This window comes from Melanerpes formicivorus, unplaced genomic scaffold (assembly GCF_026170545.1).
Source record: "Melanerpes formicivorus ecotype bairdi unplaced genomic scaffold, bMelFor1.0.p_v2 SCAF_7, whole genome shotgun sequence".
Taxonomy (NCBI): domain Eukaryota; kingdom Metazoa; phylum Chordata; class Aves; order Piciformes; family Picidae; genus Melanerpes; species Melanerpes formicivorus.
The window spans coordinates 13,352,192-13,374,977 of record NW_027142359.1 but is presented as its reverse complement, the minus strand read 5'-3'; the positions used below and the strand labels follow the sequence as shown (position 1 = coordinate 13,374,977).

At 39.2% G+C, this 22,786-nt stretch overlaps 1 protein-coding gene across 5 annotated transcripts; it reads right to left on the bottom strand.

The window, feature by feature from the left end:
- Positions 1-1,575: 1,575 nt before the first annotated feature.
- Positions 1,576-22,502, bottom strand: PTGFR (prostaglandin F receptor). 5 transcript variants are annotated; one of them, XM_068141109.1, is made up of 3 exons: positions 22,430-22,502; positions 20,358-21,205; positions 1,576-3,916 (listed from the first exon to the last, which is right to left on the bottom strand). In XM_068141109.1, the coding sequence occupies exons 2-3, from the start codon at positions 21,144-21,146 to the stop codon at positions 3,611-3,613; spliced, it is 1,095 nt and encodes a 364-aa protein (XP_067997210.1). In that variant the 5' UTR covers positions 21,147-21,205; positions 22,430-22,502; the 3' UTR covers positions 1,576-3,610. The 5 variants fall into 5 exon arrangements, with proteins under 5 accessions (XP_067997210.1, XP_067997214.1, XP_067997211.1 ...); XM_068141113.1 differs by having other exon boundaries at positions 20,679-21,205; XM_068141110.1 differs by lacking the exon at positions 22,430-22,502 and adding an exon at positions 21,707-22,013.
- Positions 22,503-22,786: the final 284 nt, after the last annotated feature.

Sequence of the window (22,786 nt, the reverse complement as noted above, 5' to 3'; positions counted from 1 at the left end):
TTATGTAGAGAATCAAATATGATATCTTTCCCTACTGTTTACCCAGCTCCAGCACCTGAGACAAGAAGCTGTGAGATGCACAACCGACACCACCACCCCCTGCATTGCAGCATCCACTGGTAAGTAGCAGCTCACCTTTCAAAAGTTATTTCTATGAGAATAAAAAGCAAGTCCTTACTGAACTAATTAACACAGCACTAAGGTGCAATATTTTCCATCTGAGATATACACCAAGTATCAGTGGGTTCTGGGTACTCTTCATAAGCCTGTAAACTCAGGGCCATGTCAAGAATACAAACTACTTATATTAAATAGCCTCTCTTTTATCTCATCTTTGGAACACCATTACCCTGTTAGAATTTGAGATTGCATACTAAGTATTAAAACCAATTTACATCCAGCAGGAAATCATTGCCTGCTGAAATCAAAGACCAGTTTTGCCATTTTTAATCATGGCAGATCACAGAGGTTTAAACTGAAAAATATCTGGGTTTTTTTTTTGGTAGGAGTGAATATAAGTCAGAACAGGTGTTATAAATACCTTAGGGATTTGAGTGCTTTTCCCTGGATGCAGGTGTTGAGAATTAAATTTAATGTCAATCTATGCAGTTTATCGGTGGTGCGTTGCATTACTAGTAACATCCTGGAGGAGTGCATCAAAAAGCAAGGAACATCTGAAAGATTTCAACATCCTAAAGGATCACCATGGCTACAGAATTGGTACATATTGTTCCTGAAATCATTCCTAACATCATCCCACTAAAGCAACAAAAACATTTCTATGTAAATACCTGAAAATAAACACACAAGGTAGACACATCACCTCAAGAATCAGATCAATAAGACCTTGAACCTTGCTCTCGATCTCTGCATCTCAGTAACAAACTACAAATATTTGCCTAATCCCCATCATGATCAACTTGTTACTGATGCTTTCTTCGCTTTAGCAGGTTGATTCAGCCCAGGCTAGGACCTGGGCTATACAGGTGGTACAGCCTGCCATTGCTTAAGTTTCCAATTAGATTAATATATTCACCCACCCTGAGTATTTCCTCAGTCATTAGTCAGAAATGAGATTCACTCTCTTCCCACTAGAACACTTACTGCCCCTGCCTGCTCTGGAGACACTAATTACTGCCTAGCCATAAATAAGCAGCTTGTGACTGCTGATGTGGTTAGCCAACCTCTAAGTTGATCATCAGTACACTGCTAAGCAGACTGCCCTTTTCTCCCTGCATGAGCAATACTCAGATCATAGCATGAAGCTATCTTACTGATTTTCTTACAATCTCACATTCCATAAAAACATATAATTTGCTAGTCATGGAGCACAGCATATTGCTGCCTCTCCCATGAGATGAAAAGCAATGATAATCAAATCGCTCTCAGTAGTAACAGATCCTTGAGTGATCCTGTCCTGAGCTGTCTTTGCAGCTTACCACCTCACTGATCAAAACACAATACCAGCAGCAAAACTCTTTTTATTCAGGATTCCCAGTATATGTGAAACTAATCAGAGCCTGTGTAACATGTTGGCATATACTTGGATAAAAACACTTTAATTCCAAGCTTCATTTTACTTTTATTTTCTAAGTATGGATCATCAGAATTTTATATTGCTCCTCTTACACCAGTGGGTTGCTCACACAACAATGAAGTGTACAAACACTGTGAATGGCAGTGGTAGGCTTGATTCTAATGTGAGGGATTTTGTCACAACAACATAACAATTTCAGATCACTTTTGTTATGTAAAAACATCATAACTCTCAAGATACAGTTTGGTAACTTTAATGAGGCTTTGCAATTTACATTCACTGTGTATTAGTACACAAAATATAAGAAATCACATATACATATAAACTTTTGTTTCTTTGTTTTACAAGTCAATGATTATGAACTACACAAGATACATTTATTCACATAACAAAATGGAACATTGATGAGTTTCATTCACCAATCACATACTTCAACAATTTACGGACCAACAGATTTTTGCAGATGCTAAGACAACAATCTTCCATAAAGAGCAAATAATTTATGTCAGCAGATACAATGCCATCACATTCTATGAAACGAAAAAGCCAAACTGAGCACTGACTGAATGCTTCCAGATTTCATCAAAACTCACATAAAGCAACAGTGTGGAGCTTATACCAACATCAAATCTGTCCATGGTTTATCAGCTCTTTGAGAAAATAAACCACATACAGGAATTCCTTCGGGTAAATGAAGCCATCTCATTTCATTACAGGGTTATTTAACCCACTTCCAACCTTTTTAGAACAAAATGGAAATAGCTTTTAAAACAAACAAAAAAAAAATTAAATATTTAAACCTTTTGGGTTTCTATTTTCTGACTTAAACTATTCCCACATACAACACATTTCTAGTCTGTGAAAAGCTTGGTCCCTTGGATTGTCTTCTTTGTGAATCAGTTTTTAACTACTTTGGACAAATACAATCACGTAGCTATTTTAAGTAAAAGACAAACATTTCTATCTTAATCCCTCTGCTACAAAGTCTCTGCTACTCTCATTTTTGCTTCTGAACAGAATACTGTCATAAAAACACAAAGCTTTTTTTAGCAGCATTAAAGATGAAGAGGCCTCCTGTGAAAAGGCCTGGAAACTTTCTAGTACCTTCAAGTATACTGAATGCCCTCAGCTCTTCAGACACAGACTCTGCGAAACTGAGCATGCAGCTCACTTTCACAAACAAAGTCATGCTCCCAGTGCAGTTACCTGTAGAGGTGCCCATTTGGTCACACACGTTTTTAACGAGATATGCAACCTTTGACAAAGGAAGATACTTCATGAGCATTTCAGTATATGCATTAGGGGAACACTTCAAGAAACTTCCTTCTGTTTGGGGGGAGGGAGGGAAATACTCTTTTTACAGACTAACCACAGCTTTATGACTGTTAGTATCAACATTTGTTGAAAGGACTAAAAACTCACCAACAGATCTGAAAATATACCTGTAAGCAATCTGAACTGATCTGCCTCTGTGTTCCAACAAGGAACTCCATGTTTTGTCAGTGATTTGAAAGGTACACTTTCAATGATTTAAGTTTACAGCTCTCCCAAAAATTCACAGAACAGGTCAAGGTAATGAACCAAGCAAACTGGATCATTTAATAAGCTGAGCACAGTCAAAACATCTTTTTATCTATCCAACTGGAAAGTTCAATGCGTAGAACCAAAAAATACCCCTATGGACAGGATAGTGGACGTTATCCTGGGCATCAGTGACTCTAAAACAGATCTGGATTATCACTGGTAAATTAAAAATCACCTTGGAGATCACTTGCACACTTCCATGTGTTGTTAAGAAGCAATATAAGGAACCCTGTTCACTTTAGTGCCTGGAAGGGACAAACACAAGATGATTTATCGATATTCTACCAGTTTTGAAAAAGATGTACTCTAAAGGGAATCGAAACATTCAAATACAAGTTTTGGAGTAGCAATATCAAACTGGTAAGTGACAAGAGCAAACCACTCACAACTTCAAACAAATGCCAAGCCACCAAGCCTTGGCATTCATTTTAAAGTATTGTCCATGTACGAGCGTTGCCTCCATCATCTCGTCATACACTGTGTTGAACTTTATTGCCCCGTAGAGTTGAGTGGATGCAGGTTTATTTGTCTGGCACTCACTGGTGACTCAGATATTGCTGCAACTTTCAAAGAATTTTTGATGGAGCTGAGTTCCAGCATATGTAAGTTTACGATGGGCACGCCACAACATCCCCTTGTGATTTTGTACAGGTTTTTAAGTACGGCTTTCCGGAGAAGAATGTACACCCAGGGATCTAAAATCTGATTCCACGTTGCCATTCGGAGTGCAAAAAGTATTGTTTCACAGGTCTCCTTTGAACGACTCTCACTTATCCCAATTCTGGCCATTGTCACCTGAAAATGGAACATTTTTTAATTATACATCAAAAATGTAAAATAAGAGAGTATGTAAATGAGTGAAATTGTTTCAACATTATCTCTAATCTTCACACCTTCACAGCATCTCTCTTTGGAACATCTGTCTTACAAGGAAAGACTGGGAGACATGGGGTTATGTAGCCTGGAGAGGAGAAGACTGAGAGTGGATATACCAATGCTTATCAATATCTGAAGGGTGCCTGACAGGAGCATGGGGCCACTCTTTTCAGTGGTGACTGGTGACAGGACAAGGGGCAATGGGTGCAAACTGGAATGCAGGAAGTTCCACCTGAACATAAGTATAAACATCTTTACTTCAAGGATGACAGAGCATTGGATATGGGCTGATCCTTCTCTGGAGATATTCAAAAGCCACCTGGACTTGGTCCTGTGAAACCTGCTTTATGTGAACCTGCTTTAGCAGGGAGGATTGGAACAGATGATCTCCACAGGTCCCATCTAACTCTTACCATTCTGTCATCAGTGTATCTCAACTGCTAAGTAAACATTCTGAGGCTTGTAGCACCTATTATCCTAGAAATCCCCTGTAGTCGTACATAGGACACGTGTCTCTGCTGAACTACTTCTGCTGAACCTTGGGCAGAGAATGCCAGGCAGCCAGAGAATACTCTCCAAAACTGACTTCAGCAAAGAATAAAAACTTATCCAGTCTCTGAGGTAACAAAGCATATCAAGACTGTTCCGGGGATGGATTTTTTCAAGTGACCACTGGTAGACTAGAACATTTTATAAATTAAAGGCTGTATAAGGAATACAGCACCTAGATTTCTTCATGAAGATTCACACATTTTAACCTCCAACAGAAAACAATTTATTAACACCAGAAAGCTTAGAAGTTTCTAAGAAAATTTAAGCCACGGTGACAAAGACAATTGCTACCCCTTCTCTTGTCAATGGAGACACATAGGGCTTCATTCACTTGTGGAGGTGCTGCACATGGACAGACCTCCAACAGCACCAACAGTTTCACAGGTGCTGGAGGCATTGCTCTTCCAGTATAGTTCAGCAGGACTGCTTCTAGCAGAGGATACTCAAGAACTACACCATCCCAGAAAGTTGTAGCTGGCCTCCCTGTTTTACAGAGCTGCAACCTAGGCTTTGAAACACCAGCCCCAGTGAACCACATGCCACTGGAGCTCCCACCCTGCGGAGCTCTCCTTTATAAGCTTTCTGCCACTGAGCTTTTGTAAGCTGAGTTCCTATGTGAAGAAATCCTGACTCTGCAAAGCCAGGAATCTGCCAGAGGATGGTAAATTATCTGTATTATTAATGTTAAAGGCACATGAAGACTTTTTGGTAGAAAGATGAAACATGAAAGCATTCAAAGATTTTAAAAAGGTACAGTCATTTAAGAAACATGATATTTTACAATTGATGCTATGAGTAGACTGATTTATTGGGTGATAAGAGACAGGGTTAGACCACCCTAGTGCAGAAGGTAGCATTTTCACAAAGATACATTGTTAAAAAACAAAGAAACAAACACACAAAGAAACCCCACTAAAAATAATAACAAATTAGGAGGGTAAACTACCACTCAAGATTCCAGCAAACCTATTTTACACCTTTTTAAATGCTCCTCTGTATTCCTCAGCCCTACCTATAGCTTGCAAGGCACTGCATCTTGAGTATAAACTTGAGTGAACACATGAAAGGAGACTACATTTGAGTAAACATTTGATCAAGTGTTTCTGTATGGACAACTATGGGAGCAGTGAAGCGAGCCCCTAGGAACGTTCCTAAAGAAGCTGGTGAGACGAGCAGAAGCACATCTGGGAACTGGTGCAAGGAGGAGGAATGTCAGAGCACTAAGCCAACACAAACATCTACAAATCAGTTCCCTGAATCTGCTCTTCACTCCACAACGGTTAGGCACATTCCTCTCTGACATCAGCAGCCCACCCAAACTTAGACAACTTCTTTGGCTTTTGCATGGGATGTTTTCTTAGGACAGTTCTATGTTTTATTTATTAGAGGTCTCATAAAACAAGCCAAAAATCAGATGTAATACTCCTTAGCCATGCAAGTAGGACTTGGACAGCGAATGACATCACAACAGAGCCCACAGATCAAAGTCCTTATCCAATGCACTGCATGCCTGACAATACAGACACAGCTTCCTAAACTACTTCTTGATGTGCTTCAAACTTCTGTCTGTTCCTCTCACATTCTGAGCGAATAAATGCAAAATCCATTGCAACATCATGCCTGGCAAAGGAAGCAGTATGTGTTACCACCTAGAAAGAGCAGCTCAGTCCCAATTTTGTAAAACTCTGTTGTTTTCTCACATTACCCAGTAAACTTCTGAGAGTCTATGTAGTAGTAATCACCTCTAAGTGAATCCATTCATTTGCTGCTCAACTTTACGGCACAACATAAAGTGCCTCTGTTTTGATTATGCATTTACATAAAGTAAATCAGAACAAGGAAATCTGATACATGATCTTATGGATTCTGATAATTGGAGAAGCTTCATCCAGAACCTCTTCTGAACACTGGACATACAAAAAATAATACATCTGAAGTCACAAGTAGCAAGTAGAGCTTACATCTATAGCCATAAGCTGAAGTAACTAAGCTGTGAATCCCTGTACTAGAAATAATAAGGTAACATCTACATTATTTACAAATGTTGTTTAATAACATAAGAACTAGCCATATTACTTTCATTATTCAAGAGTGTTATGGAGAAATTAAAAAAAGTTTCCTTTCCTGTAGCACTATAATCAACACAAAATGACAACCCACAGAAAGGTAAGGTCTGGACTAAGACAGAGAATCTCTGCCTAACTCCAAGCATGAACAATTTTGCCTTAAAACTCTTGCTGCAGAGCAGTGATAGTGACAGACACGTTACCATGTCATTATTTCTGAGTAGTAGGTAGCTTCTCACTCCTCCAAATTGCCTGCATTATACTGGTTGCTCTTTCATGTCTTCTGAGAAAACACCTAAGAAAACTCATTGCAAACAAAGCCAACTACAAGCAAAGACAAGGCAAAGAGGAGAACATGTCCTGGCTATTTAAGCCCTTCTAAAATCATCTGATGATTTCGAGAACAAGATGCCAAACCCCAGCTGAAGAGGGCTAAAATGGTTATTTCTATCACATTTTCATGGTCTTTTTTATTTTTAATATAAATTCTTAAACTATTATTTCAATGTCAGTTCGAAATCCCAACTGATAAAAAGGGCTAGCTGTTTAATAAAGGATTTCTTTAAAGAAAAACATGCAGACAACCTGTATTTGCTTCCTAGGTGTGAGAAAAATCATGTCACTGAACTAGCGTAACTGCTCCAAAACTGCAACCGCAGCTTGCTGCAGTGCTGAGTTCTGAGAGCAAGACTTCTTCTGCAGGCCTACAAAGAACACTTATTTTCTTCTCACTTGACTAATTTTGCTCAATAATTAGTTAAGTCAAGAAACCAATTCAAAGATTGACTTTTGTTCCCTTTCCTGTAGGTCCAACAGTTAGAATGATGAAGGGATTCTGTCCTCTGTAGCAGAAATAAACAAGTGGGGAAGTGGGAAAAGGCAACACAATTGCAATCATATCTAGTTGCCTTTGATTTCCACAACTGCAATATTCATGCAGATTCAGCAGTATAACTCAATAAATTAATCCTCAGATGATAAATTAATAAATGTAACTCATGCCATTTTCTAACATATTTAGAAATGTGAAAATCCAAGTAGCACTTTACTGAATTATACAATGTTTATATGAACACAGCTGCAGCATGTATCCCTGGTTACCAGGAAATGAAAGTACCACATGATGTAGCAAATACAATTCAAACTCTCTTAAGGAAATAACTATAAAAGTGTAACTGTAAAGTGACTTTTCAAACCAAGGCTGCCTGTTTCAAAGACATAAAGTTACTGTGAATCCTATTAGTTCTTGATGGCCTAAGGGAAGACCTGAGAATTCCCTGTCCCTAAAAACAAATGCAGAGAAATAAAATTTGTGTCAAGCAAGGACTTGACACAATACATTAAATTTCATCCTTCTTGTTCAATTTTAGGCTTCACTGAATCCAGAGCTAACTTTTCAAGATCCAGAAAGCCTGCAAAAAAACCCTTTAAGTCATTTTGAAATCACTGACTTCTACAATTTTGCATCTAACAGACATCATCAAAGAAGTTCCATTCCCTTTTGGGATGTGCAACAAACAAAATTAAAATGCTCCAAACCTTCACACTACTCTGCAAATATAAACTGTATGACTTTAATTTCCCTTCCAATTGGTTCTCAAGTATATGAGAACAACTAATAAGCTAAATTGCTAATGTGCTGCTCAGTCACATTCCCATTAGTATTCAAGGACAGCCAATCAAAACAAGAAGCAGACTTCATTGCTGGTTAGGAAATGAACTGTAGTGCCACTTTGATGCATTTCAGCACATTGGTTAGATCCAGGTTCTAAGCCTGACTTCAGGAAACTGGATAAAAAACAATCACCAAGAGACTGACATATAAAGCAGGGCAAATAAATATCATAAATTCATTTCCTCTGCAGTAGCTCAGCCTTCAGGCTTCACATTCCTGCAGGAACTTCACAGACCCTCTTCCCCTTCCTTTGGAATTAATTAGAAGCAGTTCTGAGAACTTCCAATCGTGGAAGAAAATCCATGTGTGGTTTTTTTTTTTTTTCCAATATTTGCAGACTTGTTCTATTTTGTCACTGGGCTGAATCCAGAAATGTCTATCACATCCTCCTAAGCCACGCAGGACTTAACACAGTATTCTACAGGTTATGTCCCACTCTATGAAAACAAAGATTTTATAAATATTTTGAATTTCCAGAATTTTTTGCACTTCGATTATTCATATGTGCTACAAAGAAGCTGCAGTCTGATATAGGTATGAGCTGATGGCATTTTGTAGTACCCTATAAACAGAACCTTTAAGAAAACCATTTGCAAAAGAGAGGAAGAGAGAAATCAAAATGCATCTGTCTTCAACATTTTATGCACCATATTATATCTCCCCAGAACAGACATTAGAAAAGGAAAACCGGCAACAAATTGCCTGTATCATTTTATATAGGTATTGCAGTATACAAACTAAGCATTTGTTGGAACAAAGTTGAGTATGCTCCATTTTATTTTTTAGTGTGATTCTATATAGGTTAAAAGCAAGTGCTTCCAAGAAAAACAGGTAGCTCACCACTTCTGTCATCAAAATATTAGTACACACACTGCTTTACTTATGCCACATAATAGTTTTTATACTGAAGGTCTGCAGTATATTTTACCCCTCACATTTTCCTTTACCTTTTTAAAAGAAAAACACAAACCCTACCTTCACCTTTCATATACTAGATGATCATTTGCCCTAGGAAGTAAACTTTAACTGGGGGTATTGATTTTATACAAAGAGATGTGCACTTAAAAGTGAATTGAAGAAGATAAAATGCATTAGCAAGTTTTCCTTCACATTAAACATCAGAGGATACTTTCAAGGGGCTATGTAATAATTCCATTTGTAAAGTCTTACAGGATCATCTCTTTACTAGTAGTAGCAAAATAAGGGAGTCCCTTTCTTCCTCATGTAGACATCTGTGAAAAAATAAAAATGTCACTGAAAATTAACAACAGATCCAGTGTCTTACTATTCAGCTGAGGAAAATATTTGTCTACCTCTCAAAATCAAGTTGTAGTCCAAAACTGAGCATCCTTAAGCACAAAAATTAGCTTAATGTGCTGTTAAAGGCAGCTAGTCTGAGAAAATCCCTTCTTCTTTTAGGCTTGAAGTCTCTCTCAGGAAATACAGAACCCAGATGAGAAACAGAAGAAAAATCAGATAACCAGAGGTAGTTGAATTTGCAAAATCATTCATGTGCTCCATATTTACCTCCTTTAAAATGGAGCTGTGTAAAATTTTTGGAGGTATTGTAAGGCTAAAGGCGCTCTGAGCTCCAGGCCGTTCACAAAGAACAACTGCTGTGATACAGGTAAAAAAAAAAAAAGGGCAACATTTTTCACAAACAAATGGAAACAGTTTCTAATATTTCTTTCTCAGACACAGTTAATTCTGTGACCAGCTGACAATGCTGATTCATAAATATGGTATCACTCAGGACAGATGCACTTTTCTCAAGTTAGCAATATAAAAGCCCTGAGACAGGACATTCAAGCACTTCTCCTAATTGGCAGAGCAAATCCCACATCAACTGAACGCCACAGAAAGGACTGCAGCGTAGCAGTATATATATATGACACTGTAGCCATGATGTTAAGCCTACGTGGGTGTTTTACTACCGAGCAGCTCAGCTCTGTCTGACCTCACCACATACCGAAGATGTTCCTTTCTTCAGTTTTTGCTCTCCTTGTGGATGCCCAGGTCTGCAAAGGGCTCAAAGCCTATTGCACTCCATTACTGTGCCATTAGAGTCAAGTGTGACATTTTCACCAGCTGTATTTTTTACAGCCCTATGCAAAATATTTGTGGATGGCAATACACTTTCTGAACAAATATTTGGAAATGTAATTTGAAATTACATTTTTATGTATGCAAGAATTTGCCAAAATTACTAGGAAAAAAGTAAACTGCCACAAGGAAATATTCACTATTTATATTTTATTAACTGCCTTCAGCATTATCATACTCTATATAAAGCAGGAATGCAATTATGAATTATGCCTCATAAACAGAAGGATTTTTTGTGTGCACAGACTTGCAAACATTAACTGAACGTGATGCTTTTCTTTTCTGTCAACCTTCCCCTTAGAGACTACCTATTTTCATTTGTTTTACAGCAACATAAATTCAGCTTGAGTGAATCATTTTGGGTCATCTCTGTTTCTCCAGAAGAACCCAAACATTTCTGTCTGGGATTGACAGTCTTTTCCTTCTTCCCCTTTTCCTCCTTCAAAATTAGAAATATGTCAGTTCAACTAGCTGGCAATGTAATTACTCTCATAGCATAATCTATTAGCTCATTTGAAAGGAAAGCAGAAGGGATATGAATAAAGAAGATTTTAGAATAAAAAACTAACTTCATATGACTCTCTTCATAATGAATAAACACAGTGTCCATATCAAAGTCAAATAACCAACCTGTTTCCTGAGCTATATTTTTAAAACTTCTTTTAAAACCCTGTTACCCCAGAGCAAGGAACGTACTGCTGCCTAATAACAAGGCCTGCACCGAATTTGTATCTCTTGTACAAAAAAATTAATTTTACAGATAAAATCAAAACATTTTTACCCAGCAATGCTGTGGGAAACTTTACAAAACAATTGCTAGTCTTCTCGTGACCAGAAAACAAAAGTATGCGTAAAAAGGACCATCCGTAGAAACTTAATACTTAGGGATGTAAGGACTATACTTATTCAGGATCCACTTATGTCTTCCATTAGAGTCAGTTGGGTAAATCTTCAATCCCTGAAAATAACCTATTCTCTTTTATTGCTTTGCTTTTTTCAGGTTTTCACACTCATTTGGAAAACTATCACATTTTAATTGGTTTAATAAACATAATCACTGATTTAGGAGCAACAGAACTTTTCTCACTAATACTCTACAAATACCCAAAGAATCACAAATCACACATAATAGTGAGGAGGAAATGTCTGAATACAGAGAAGAAGAGACAATACACAGACAACCTGGAGGAAAAAGGAGCTGCAAAGGGGCCCATAATTACAGAATCAATTCAGTATTTAATTACTGTTATGCACAGGATGGAGTCAACAGCTTAGAAGTAAACTCTTTTCAAACATCAATAGGTTCATGCTGCTTCATTACTAAAGACTTCTTCCACTGTGTTTAGAGGCCTGTGAAGAGACACAAGCAGCAACTAGAGGCAAATCTTCCACTTAACATCAATGAGTAAGAAAATGACAGAACATATCACAGAATGGTTAGGGGGGCAAATGCTAGGAATTTGATTCAGAAGGATCATCTAGCTCCAACCCCCCTGCCATGGGCAGGGACCCCTCACACTAGGTTAGGTTGCTCAGAGCCACATCCAGCCTGGCCTTTAAAAGCCTCCAGAGATAGAGCTTCCGCCACTTCCCTGGGCAACCTGTTCCAGTGTCTCACCAACCTCACAGTGAAGAAATTCTTCCTAACATCCAATATGAATCCACCCATTTCTATTTTTTTTTCCACTTCCCCTAGTCCTATAACTACCTGACACCCTAAAAAGTTCCTCACCAGCTTTCTTGTAGGCCCCCTTCAGATACTGGAAGGCCACAATAAGGTCTCCTCAGAGCCTTCTCTTCTGCAGACTGAAGAGCCCCAACTCTTTCAGTCTGTGCTCATAGGAGAGGTGCTCTAGCCCATCTATAGGGAACGTAGGAGATGCCAGCTCTCACCTGGCCACTTTTAAAATTCTCTCAGATTTGTTATTTTTGTCTAAGCATCAAAGAATTAGGTTAAGCTCTCTATGGGTTCCTTAAACTGTTCACTCCCCAATTTCAGAGGAAAAGCACATACAAGCAGGATTTCAAGGCAAATACCAACAGATCCAGAGATATCCACATGTAGTTAGAAGTGTTAAAAGAAGGAAGAAACAATTCACAGTGAGTCAGTCATGATACACAGTGGCCTTTTCACTTCTTCTACAGTTCAGGAATGCAGACAGCTTTGATGTGGTCCAGCCTGCAAGACCTCAAGTAGCAACTGGTCTAAAAAAGGAAAGAACCTACTCTACTGTCAACCAATGGACACAGACCTTCAGTTCTGAGAAATTACAGTTTTTGTTACATGGGTGTAGGGGGAAAATAAGGAGAAAAATAAAAACATAATTTGTAATTATATTTTTTATATGTGTATGTTTACCATGTTATGCAACATACAGAGTGGAGAAAAACTGAAGTTTTTAAAGGTGGATCAGAGTCATAGTCACCTAATGACTTGATGCTATCTGATTTGCAGCATTGCGAAGTCTGGCTGGAGGAAAAAGATGTGATGTGTTCTGTCGGTCCTTACCCTAAACCAGTTACACAATGTGTGATATTTTCAAGCAAAACAGGCCTGAGTAAGAGTAATTCCTAGGAAACAGGAAGAATTCTTTTATATCAAACATAATTTGACCATGTCAAATTGACTTACTTTTCAAGTACGGAATCCAAAATTTTACCAACTGAATAAGTAAGAGGAGGCTCTGAATGGCAAATGTATATGGCTGAAATTTTCAGAATTCCATTTTTTAAGGTAGCAACTTCAAAATTGAAAAAAAAAAAAAAAAAAAAACCCAAAATTGTCTGTGCAAGTCACTGACATCTATTTAGAATGAAAATTTTGTTTCGATTTATATAGCTTTGTGGTTTAATGGCATATATATGTAACACAATTTTTGAAACTGAGTTGCAAGTTATTTGGAATGAAAAACAGGATCACATTGTTGTGAAAAGGCAATGTTCTCACATGACTGGAAACCTGCATCTCCTACATTTTCTCTCCAAAACAAACCAATCTCATTGCATTCCTGATGGCACTGCATTTTCAGGAAAAGGTTTTATGTAAGTTTTTCCAAACAGCACAAGTAAACATAGATAACAAGAACTATAATTATGCCTCTGGTAAAGGACAATCTGTTAATCTCAACTTTTCTTCCTTCCCTACGTTATTACTGTAGGACAATATACTGAGCACAGTACATTTCTTCTCCAGAACCTCTTTTCTGTTAAGAGAGCACATCAGCTGCTCAGTTCCCTGCCTTCTGTAAGAGGGATGTGAATGCTTGAATTACAAATATAGCCACAATTAATATAGTTTCTAAGCATGCTATGATAAACTACTCCTTGGCCCACACTTAAACAGCATTTTTTAAAAATTATTCATAATTCTCAAAAAGGCTAAGGCTCTTGAGACCTCTACAAACTGTAAAAGACAAAAATAGTAACAGACTAATTCTAACCACCAAAATGGTACCTTTGAAATTCAGTATCATTTTAGGTAGGTATACTCTAAAATGATCCTCATTCCATTTCTCATCTAACCTGGTAAAAATTTGTCAGCTGTACATCTTAGAAATCCAAAGTAACAGAATGCATCCTACAATGAATATTAGAAAAAGGCATGAATATCTAATCTAAGGATTTCTAGTATTGTAGCAACACATCTCAATAAGTGGATTGAATTTTTAATGCATTGTATTAAACTTTGTTATTATCTTTTCACAAACACCTGCAATTTCTTTCCATGGAGTAGTTCCAGGGTACCATAAAAAAACATGCTCAAACTCTCTTGAGTTGCTGCTTAAACTTTATTCTACAGGAAATTAACTGAAAAAGACACTTCTGTCTTGAGACTAACAAATACCTCAATTAAAATGAGTGCTTTCTTTTCTCTTAACCTAAAATGAACTATTTATTCCAAAAATATATTTTGGGACATAATACTAGGAATTACACTACTAGTTCAGTAATATAACCTTGAATAGCAAAAGCTCATTTGGAGGGACTCAAGCATTACATTTAACATTTGCTAAAACACTACATAATGTGTAACACAAATAGGCTCCTAAATAAAGGCCCCAGCACTTGTTATGGCTAGTTAGGTCAACTAAAATGAAGATAAAATACAAGCATTTTCTGCTAGTACTGGGACTGAGAATAAGAAAGTGTAGTGTGTTCTTCTCAGAGAGAGAAAAGTTATTTGGCTACTTCCAAACTTCTTGTCCCAGACATCAACAGCAGGACAGGTCATCTGCTTTGACATGGCCAAAGATATCTGTCTTCCAGTGTTGAGAGGAATTAACATTTCTCTAGTAAAAAGTCTCCATTAGGATGTTCTGTGGCAATTTTTTTATAGGTGCAACCTGAACAGAAAGCTGATAGGGTTTCTGTCCACCACCCTACAGATGCTGTGGTGATGCAGTGCTGGTTGATGAAATAAGATCCAACAAAAGGAAAGAATCTGAAAGGGAAAAGGCATCAGCACAAATGTTGATGATCAACCTGATCTAGCTGTGGCTGCCCCTGATTACTGCAAAGGGGGTTGGACTAGATGACCTTTGGAGGTCTCTTCCAACCCAGCCCGTTCTATGATTCAATAAGAATAGCAACTGAATTTGCAGCTTTAAAAAATGTACTGGGAGACTCAAGCCCAGATCCACTTCAAATCAGACCTTCCTTACTCTGACAACACATTCTATCTCTGTTTGGTCTTAACAACAACCATTCTAGCAAAACTTGACAAGAATTCAATGACAAAAGTCAGCACAAACATAATCATTATCGTTGATTATATTCCTTAAAATCTGAATCTTGAAAAAGGACCGACAAAGTGTATTTTTCCCTGTAAATTTTACAGCAGCATTCAAAGCTGCAAGGTTAGCTAGACATGTTTAAGAGCAGCCTTCAAAAGCAGGAAGCCAAAAGCCTCAATTATTCTTTTTTAAAAAAAAGTTCACTCTCTTTGTTGGCAGTGCCTGTGCAGGCCCAAGAACCTCACAAAGGTTGCAGCTTTGACCAAAACCAGCATGTTTTCTAGTGTGAGAGAACACATTTCTTCAGAGCAGCCACCCAGGAGACCTGGGGCAGATGTACTTCTCACAGCAACAAGGACCTCACTGGCGAAGCGTGGACCTGCATCTTGGAACATCTTGTGTCTGCTTCTCAGCTACACTTTCTGATTATGAAAATGACCAGTCATCAGAGCACAAGGCAAGGGACAAATTTATAACTCTTTTGTTGTAGAGACAATACAGCCAGCAATATCTGAAGGCATACAAACAGCATTAGTAAAGCAACGAGCTCATAGGCATGATGCCCATTGCACATATAAACACAAGGCAGTATAAGAGGAGTTTAACCTGCTGGCTTGTTAAATAAAGAGAATAGGAATGGAGGGAGACACTTCAAGGGCAACACAGTTATGACTCTTGGCAAAGTGTCACTATGCACATCTATACATGACTACATATAAACACTAAAATGAGATGCACAGAGGCCTGCAACATACAACAAAGTATCCTATACTGTATGCAACTACACAGCCTAGAGTTTAGTTAGCATAAAACCACTGACCTCCATACCAACCATGATGAACTTGTCTCAACATCCAAACTACCTGGTAGAGCAACTGGGGTGGAGTGGGTTGGGGTAAGGGTATTTCACCAAGAGCTTCCCTGTTAGTGCACCACCTCCTCCAGAAGCATATTCACTGAAAGGACCATTCCAACCAGCTCCAGCAGCTGGTTGGAGTGGTTCAGAAAGTTGTTAGCTAAATGTAGGTACATGAAAACCAACCATCAAGCTTTGCTGCATGAGACAGTCTGAGGAGAAGAAGTCAGAGCAATTTCAGAGAGATGCAATTAATATAACAAATTGGAAAGGGAAGAAATTACCTGAGAAGAGACTATTAGCAATTAATCTGGGCAGTAAAAAACGAAAAGCAACTGACTAAAAGGTGATTTAATCACATCAAATAAACAGGAGTGACTATTTTCTGCAGCAGAAGGGTAAAATTGGAATGGAAGTAATCAGATAAATGCATGGAAAAAGATGTTAACAAGAATAAAATGAATGTAAAAGTATTTTTCTCAGGCTAAGGCTGTGTTCCACATTTGAAAAAGATTAGATGTTTCTCAATTATCATCACTTGTTCCTGTAGATAAATTCACTCTGAAATAAACCCTTCCAGTTTATAAGTACAAGAAGTTCACTTTGATACTCAAAACCCAAAATTTAAAATACATTTATCCCTTAAGCCCTACAGAATTTAACATCCTGACGTCAGAATTTGCTCATACAAACACAGATCTGAAAAACAAGCTGTTTCATGACAGGGCAGACATCAAGTCACAGCCAAAAAACAGCTTTATATAAAAATCTATTTAATCACAGGTGATTATCACAAAATACTCCAGCCCACCTATTTGCTTTGGGACTCCAAACTCTATGGATCAGATCTATCCAACAAAATTCTAGCAAAGGGCTAAGACTCTAGTAAGGATGAGAGGAGACGATTTACTACATAGAGAAATTGATGTTACAATCTTTAGCACATATTTCCCTGGAATCACCCATCACAAAACAAAATTATTTGAACTATCAGAACACATACAACTATGTAAATAATTTACTATCTAGATTATCAGAAAGCTCATGAATTTCCCTGGTTGGGTTTTTTTTCGAATTTCCTCCTGCTCTCAACTCTTCAAAATGAGAAAAGTGCTTCTTTGTGTATGAAGCAGCAGGGAGTATCCTTCATTCTGGTACTTCACTAGGGAAAGATTCCCATACAGTGGCAGAAACCTTCAAAAATATGCTGATTTTTGATGAACAGAAGAGATGGAGCTTCAGGAAAGAAACTAGGAGGAAGGAATCAGAAGGAAAAAAAATCAGAAGTCCCTGTGCAAACGCCCCAAGGAGAGTTTCACATGAGCCATGTCACATGCTCTGCTTCTGGAAAATGCACTGGATCTCCAGGAGTCCTAAAATAGAGGTGGTAATTAATTATAGTATTTTATCTAATGTTATATGTTAGCTATATATACATTTACAGCACACAAAATGGAACCAAAGTAAGTTAACTACTACTGAGCAGGTGCCTCTGATGTCACCTTAGGTGGTTTTAGCACAGGACAGAACAAGAGGACACAGACTCAAGCTGCACCAGGGGAGGTTTAGGTTGGAGGTTAGGAAGAAATTCTACACAGAGAGAGTGATTGCCCATTGGAATGGGCTGCCCAGGGAGGTGGTAGAATCACCATCCTTGGAGGTGTTTAGAAGGAAACTTGATAGAGTGCTTGGTTGCATGGTTTAGTTGATTAGATGGGTTGGATAATAGGTTGGACGCGATGATCTTGAAGGTCTCTTCCAACCTGGTCTGGTCTATTCTATTCTATTCTACATATATCACTCTGGTTGCAAATCTAATAGTGAAGTAGAATAGAATTAACCAGGTTGGAAAAGACCTTCGAGATCATCAAGTACAACCCATCACCCAACACCATCTAATCAACTAAACCATGGCACCAAGTGCCTCATCCAGTCTCTTCTTAAACACCTCCAGTGATGGTGACTCCACCACCTCCCTGGGCAGGCCATTTGAAGTTGGTAGCCATGCACATATGACAATTGATGTAACATCGGACTAGATTAAAACACAAGAAAAAGAAATAAAACAATCCCCCTACTGGATGAAGAATCACCTCAAACAAAACCAAACCTTTGTATTTGCGAACACAAGACAGAAACTGCACTGCCTTCCTCTGTTTTCCCTTCTAAAGGTTTGTATTTGCGAATACATGGCATAAACTGCACTGCCTTCCTCCACTTTCTCTTCTAAAGGTTTGTCTGAGTTCTAATTGCTTTGGTTTATATCACAGCAATTCACTCTCACATAACGTTTCTGGCTAAGCTTTATTCCCTTGCATTTGTCTGCTCAACTGCAGCCCAATAAAGCCTGTTAAATTAACACTTACAATTCTGGTTGTATTCAGTGGACAGAATACTATCAAAACAAAGACCGAGTAATTCACAGTATTAACTTTCACGTAAACTCTATGATTGCAAGAGCTAAGAAAGCTAATACCTAACCAAGGACCCCCACTCTATTGCATTTTTCTGACTACAGATCTCTCCGGCTGAAACACTTACTATTCACTTCCTTGAAACTTTATTTAAAGAATTAAATCCTACCTTTCACTAATGTTTTAAATTTTCTTTTTACCTCCTCATTTCTAACATAAATTTTCCACATTGCAGAACTATTTTACCATAATGCCAGACTAATCTTGGTGGTAAAAGATCCAGAAGCAAAGCATTGCAAGCCTGGAATGCATGCAGAGCACCAACAGATTGGTCACAAGTGAGCCAGAATTGCTTACAATTCAGACCAAGTTAAATACTTTAACAAAGGAAGTCCTATTATTCCACTAAAGATTGTTGATAATTTAAAAAAAAAAAAAAAAGTTTCCATAATTAAAAAAAAAAAAAATGAAAGGCATAGCAAAATTACTAACACCGAGAAAACAACCATTGTAGTTATAATTCAGTGTTCTTTCATATGTTGAGTAAATGAAGTCTCTCTTTTAGCACCCAAGGGCTTTTTAAAAGTCAAATCATTCCAGCCTTTATGGACAAATTATTTCATATGAAAACAAATGTCCCCAAGGACAATACACTGTTTCTTTATTAAAAGTAAACTCCTCGTTTTAGCTACTTTTCTTGAAAACCATCCTGTAGCTTACTCTAACAAATTTCAGGTGTCTGGAAGTTCACTACAAAAGCTTGCTATACTGCTCTGATGACTTTGTGTATGCTCTATGTACTACAGCCAACATGAATTTAAACTATGCTGCAGAGCAAGCTTTGCAAAATACTCTGTGTTGAACAAAAGCGAAGGGGGTTTTGTGCATTTCAGTGATGCAGAGATGTATATCCAGACTTTCCCCTTGAATTCTGCAAGACTGGCTTAATTTAATTCTGCCAGATATACCTAATTATTGCAGCTAAGCTAATATCAGTATCTAATTCAGAATTAGTTCAGGTAACTTCATACTACACCAGAGCAAGTAAACAGATGAGATATAGCAGATCTGATTCAGCTCTCAGATTTCAATTTCTTTGTAAACTGAGATCAAAACTGCTCCTCATTAACACCAGTGGAAAACTATGAGACTTTGTTTCAAGGAAATAAATTAAGATTTCAGGTTACTTGTGACTTAACCTCTCACTCTTAACAACAAAAAAATTTCTTCTGTCAGGTTTACTGAAGACTCACAGTTAATATCATCTTTATAACGCCACCATACAATGGGAGCTGTCAAATTCTTTCCCATATCATAATCTTGCTTCTTTTGACCCTGCTCACTGACAAGAGCAGCACCTAACACTTCAGAAGAGTCACAGCCATTACCAATAAGCAGTCCTAAATTGCAGCCAGGACGGCTGCACAGAGCAGCTTTGCTAGACTATAAACCCATCTCGATTAGGTTTAAAGCAAGCTTTTATTTTAACCCTCTGCCAACTACAGGTTTTTAACATGACTCTAAAACAAAGTCCTTAATAACCTGCAAACGGAGTGGAGGATTTTTATGTTCTTAACTGTTACTTGCTGTAACACAGTTCACAAGTGGCAGTAAGCCATAACAATAACTAACAGATTACCATAAATAAAAAATATACAAACTACAGAATAGACTAAACAGACTCTCCACTCCATGATTTCACTGAATTTTTGGACAAACTCAGTACTTGCTCTGATTTATTGTAGCTACCCTTCTGCTACCATTCTCTGCTTCACGTCACGGCAAATACAGTCCTCATAGTCCCCATTTAGCTTACTCAATATATTTTGCTTATGGTAAGAAGTGGAGAATAAGTAACAAACATTGTGGACAATATGCTGTAAAATTAATACTTTCATACAGCGATGTAACTTTTATACAGTGATGTGCATTAAAAATTGGCAAACACAATAAGGTCTTACCAGGAATGGACTCCAGCAAATGCAAGAAACACACATTATAGCCAAGAGCTGAATGATCATTTCAAAATGATGAGATCTGCCTTGTCTTTGTTGACTTTTAAATTTGACTCTTAAGAGGGTAATTCCTGTCACAGCATTGCACAAGAATGAAATAGCAAGGGCCAGCAACCCAAGGCAAGAAAAAAGTAAGAGATAAAATCTGTCTTCCCAGTCCTCAACATGTTCTGTTTTATAGAAGCACCAGGTCCTCGATGCTTGAATTTGATAGGCTCTAAACCTAAGAATAGGCAACAAAGCTATAAGAACAGCAAACAGACATACCATAGTCAACATCATTTTCACATGTTTAGAAGTCATTTTTGTAGAGTGAAATATTGGCTTAGTGACTCCAATGCATCGTTCAACAGCCATCACACTGCCCAGTAAGAGTGGGCACAAACCGAAAAAAACCATGCAGATGCCAAAAACACTGCAAAGAATGTTGGATTGGTTAAATCGAATCCAGTCTTTATCAGATGCATACACAAACACTGCAATGGCTCCATTGATGAGGTGGCCAAAGAGATCTGTGATAACCAAACCACTTGCAAGAAGCAAAAATGAGGCTTTCGATTTCTGTCTAAATCTCTGGTATGCCTTCATGAGAATGACTATTGCAAGGCTGTTGGACAAAATTCCCACCGTCATGAAGATTATTGAAAAGAAAACAGAAATTTTCTTCTCTGTGTGGCAAGTAGTGTTTTTCAAAATTCCAAATCCAGCCAGCCCTGGTGATTTTGAACTGTTCATGGTTAGGGAAAGAGAGGCAGCCTTCAGAACATTTCAGCAGTCTTGCAATCAACAGGCATCTGCAATATTAAAAACAAATACAGAGACATTGTAAAAAGCATAGTGCTGTTCAAATGGCATTTGAAGAAGAAATTCCATAATATTTGTCTGTGGTACAAATCCAATTTCCACTTTTCTGAGTGATATGATATGGCATCACATTTTAAGCGCTTCAGCCAGAGGATAAAACAATTATCTGCATGCATTATACAATACAGATATAGCATACAGTGTATTTATAGCTTCTGCACACACAAGACGCACAAAATAATGTATTAAAATATATAATGTTTATGTGCCTATGATCAGAGAAATCATACAAAAACATTCTGGTGGTTAAATTGTATATATATATATATACATATATATGAACAAAAGTTCTTGCAAGATGCTCCTAGAACTAAAGTATTTATCAGCCCAAGTACGGTCACAAGTGAAACACTCAAACTGAAATGTTTTGAGACGACAATCAAACTCCATTTCTCACTATTAGGCAGTTATTTTCAAAACAGCGTCCTTACATCTTCCAAGTAATTCTCGTCTCAAAATTCAATGTTTTAAAGCTTCAACCTAACCAACACCGAAGTCTCCAACTCCCCAGCTCCCTCACTGAAGCACAAACTTGTATTTTAGCCGCTCCCTTATCCAGAAATCAAATCTTTAAGTTATTTTACACTTTATCTCCCATCTCTACTCTCCGGACATTCCTGTCGGCAAAAACTCCCAACGCAGAGAGCAGCATAGGCACGAAGAACGCGTCACAGAGGCGCGGCAGTCACTGAGGGAGATCAGCGACCGGGCACGCCGCGGCCACAGGTACTTCTGTCACTCGGGACAGCTATGCGGGAGCGCAGCCGGCGAACCCCGGCACGGACCTTTTCCGTCCCTGCCCCCCCCGCCCCCCCTTTCCGGCCCGGCTCAACGCGGCCGCCCCGCTGAGGGCCAAGCTCCCCGGCCGTGCGCGCACGTGGGCAGCACGGGCTGAGCCGCGGGAGCGCGCCCGAGGCAGCGCCGTGGCCACCCGCAGTGCCCCTTCACTGCTTGCAGCGCCCTTAAGTGCCCGCCGCTGCCGCCGGGGGCGGGGCGAGTTCGCACGCCGGGCACAAGTGACACCGGCCGCTGCCGGTACCGGTCACGACCTCCCGGCTTCGCACCGCCTCCCTGTACTTTCGCACCCTGCAAGGATCCCACTGTCCAGCCCCGACCGAGCGCCCCCCTACTTCCCCGCCCCGGTTTCGCCTCACCTCCGCTTCACTCCGCACCAGCGGGGACAGGCGCGGCGGCGCAGCGCGCTGCCCCGCCACAGCCTCTCCGCCCGCCCAGCACCGCCTGTCTCCCGCCCTCCTCCCGCCTCTCCTCCCGGCCCTCCCTTCTTCCCTCTCCGCCACCGCCCCCGTCCCCAGCCGGGAGACCGGTCGGCCACCCCTACCAGCGTCGGGGCTGTCGGTTAGGCTCCCCGCCTGGGCCGTGCTGTAGCGTCTTGGGGGGCTCCATGTGCGCCGAGGGACGCAGCACCTGCCCACACACCCCCCTACCCCCACACACTCCTGCGCCCCAGCGTACCCTTGCCCTTTCTCGAGAGTACAGCAGGGCAGCTGGGG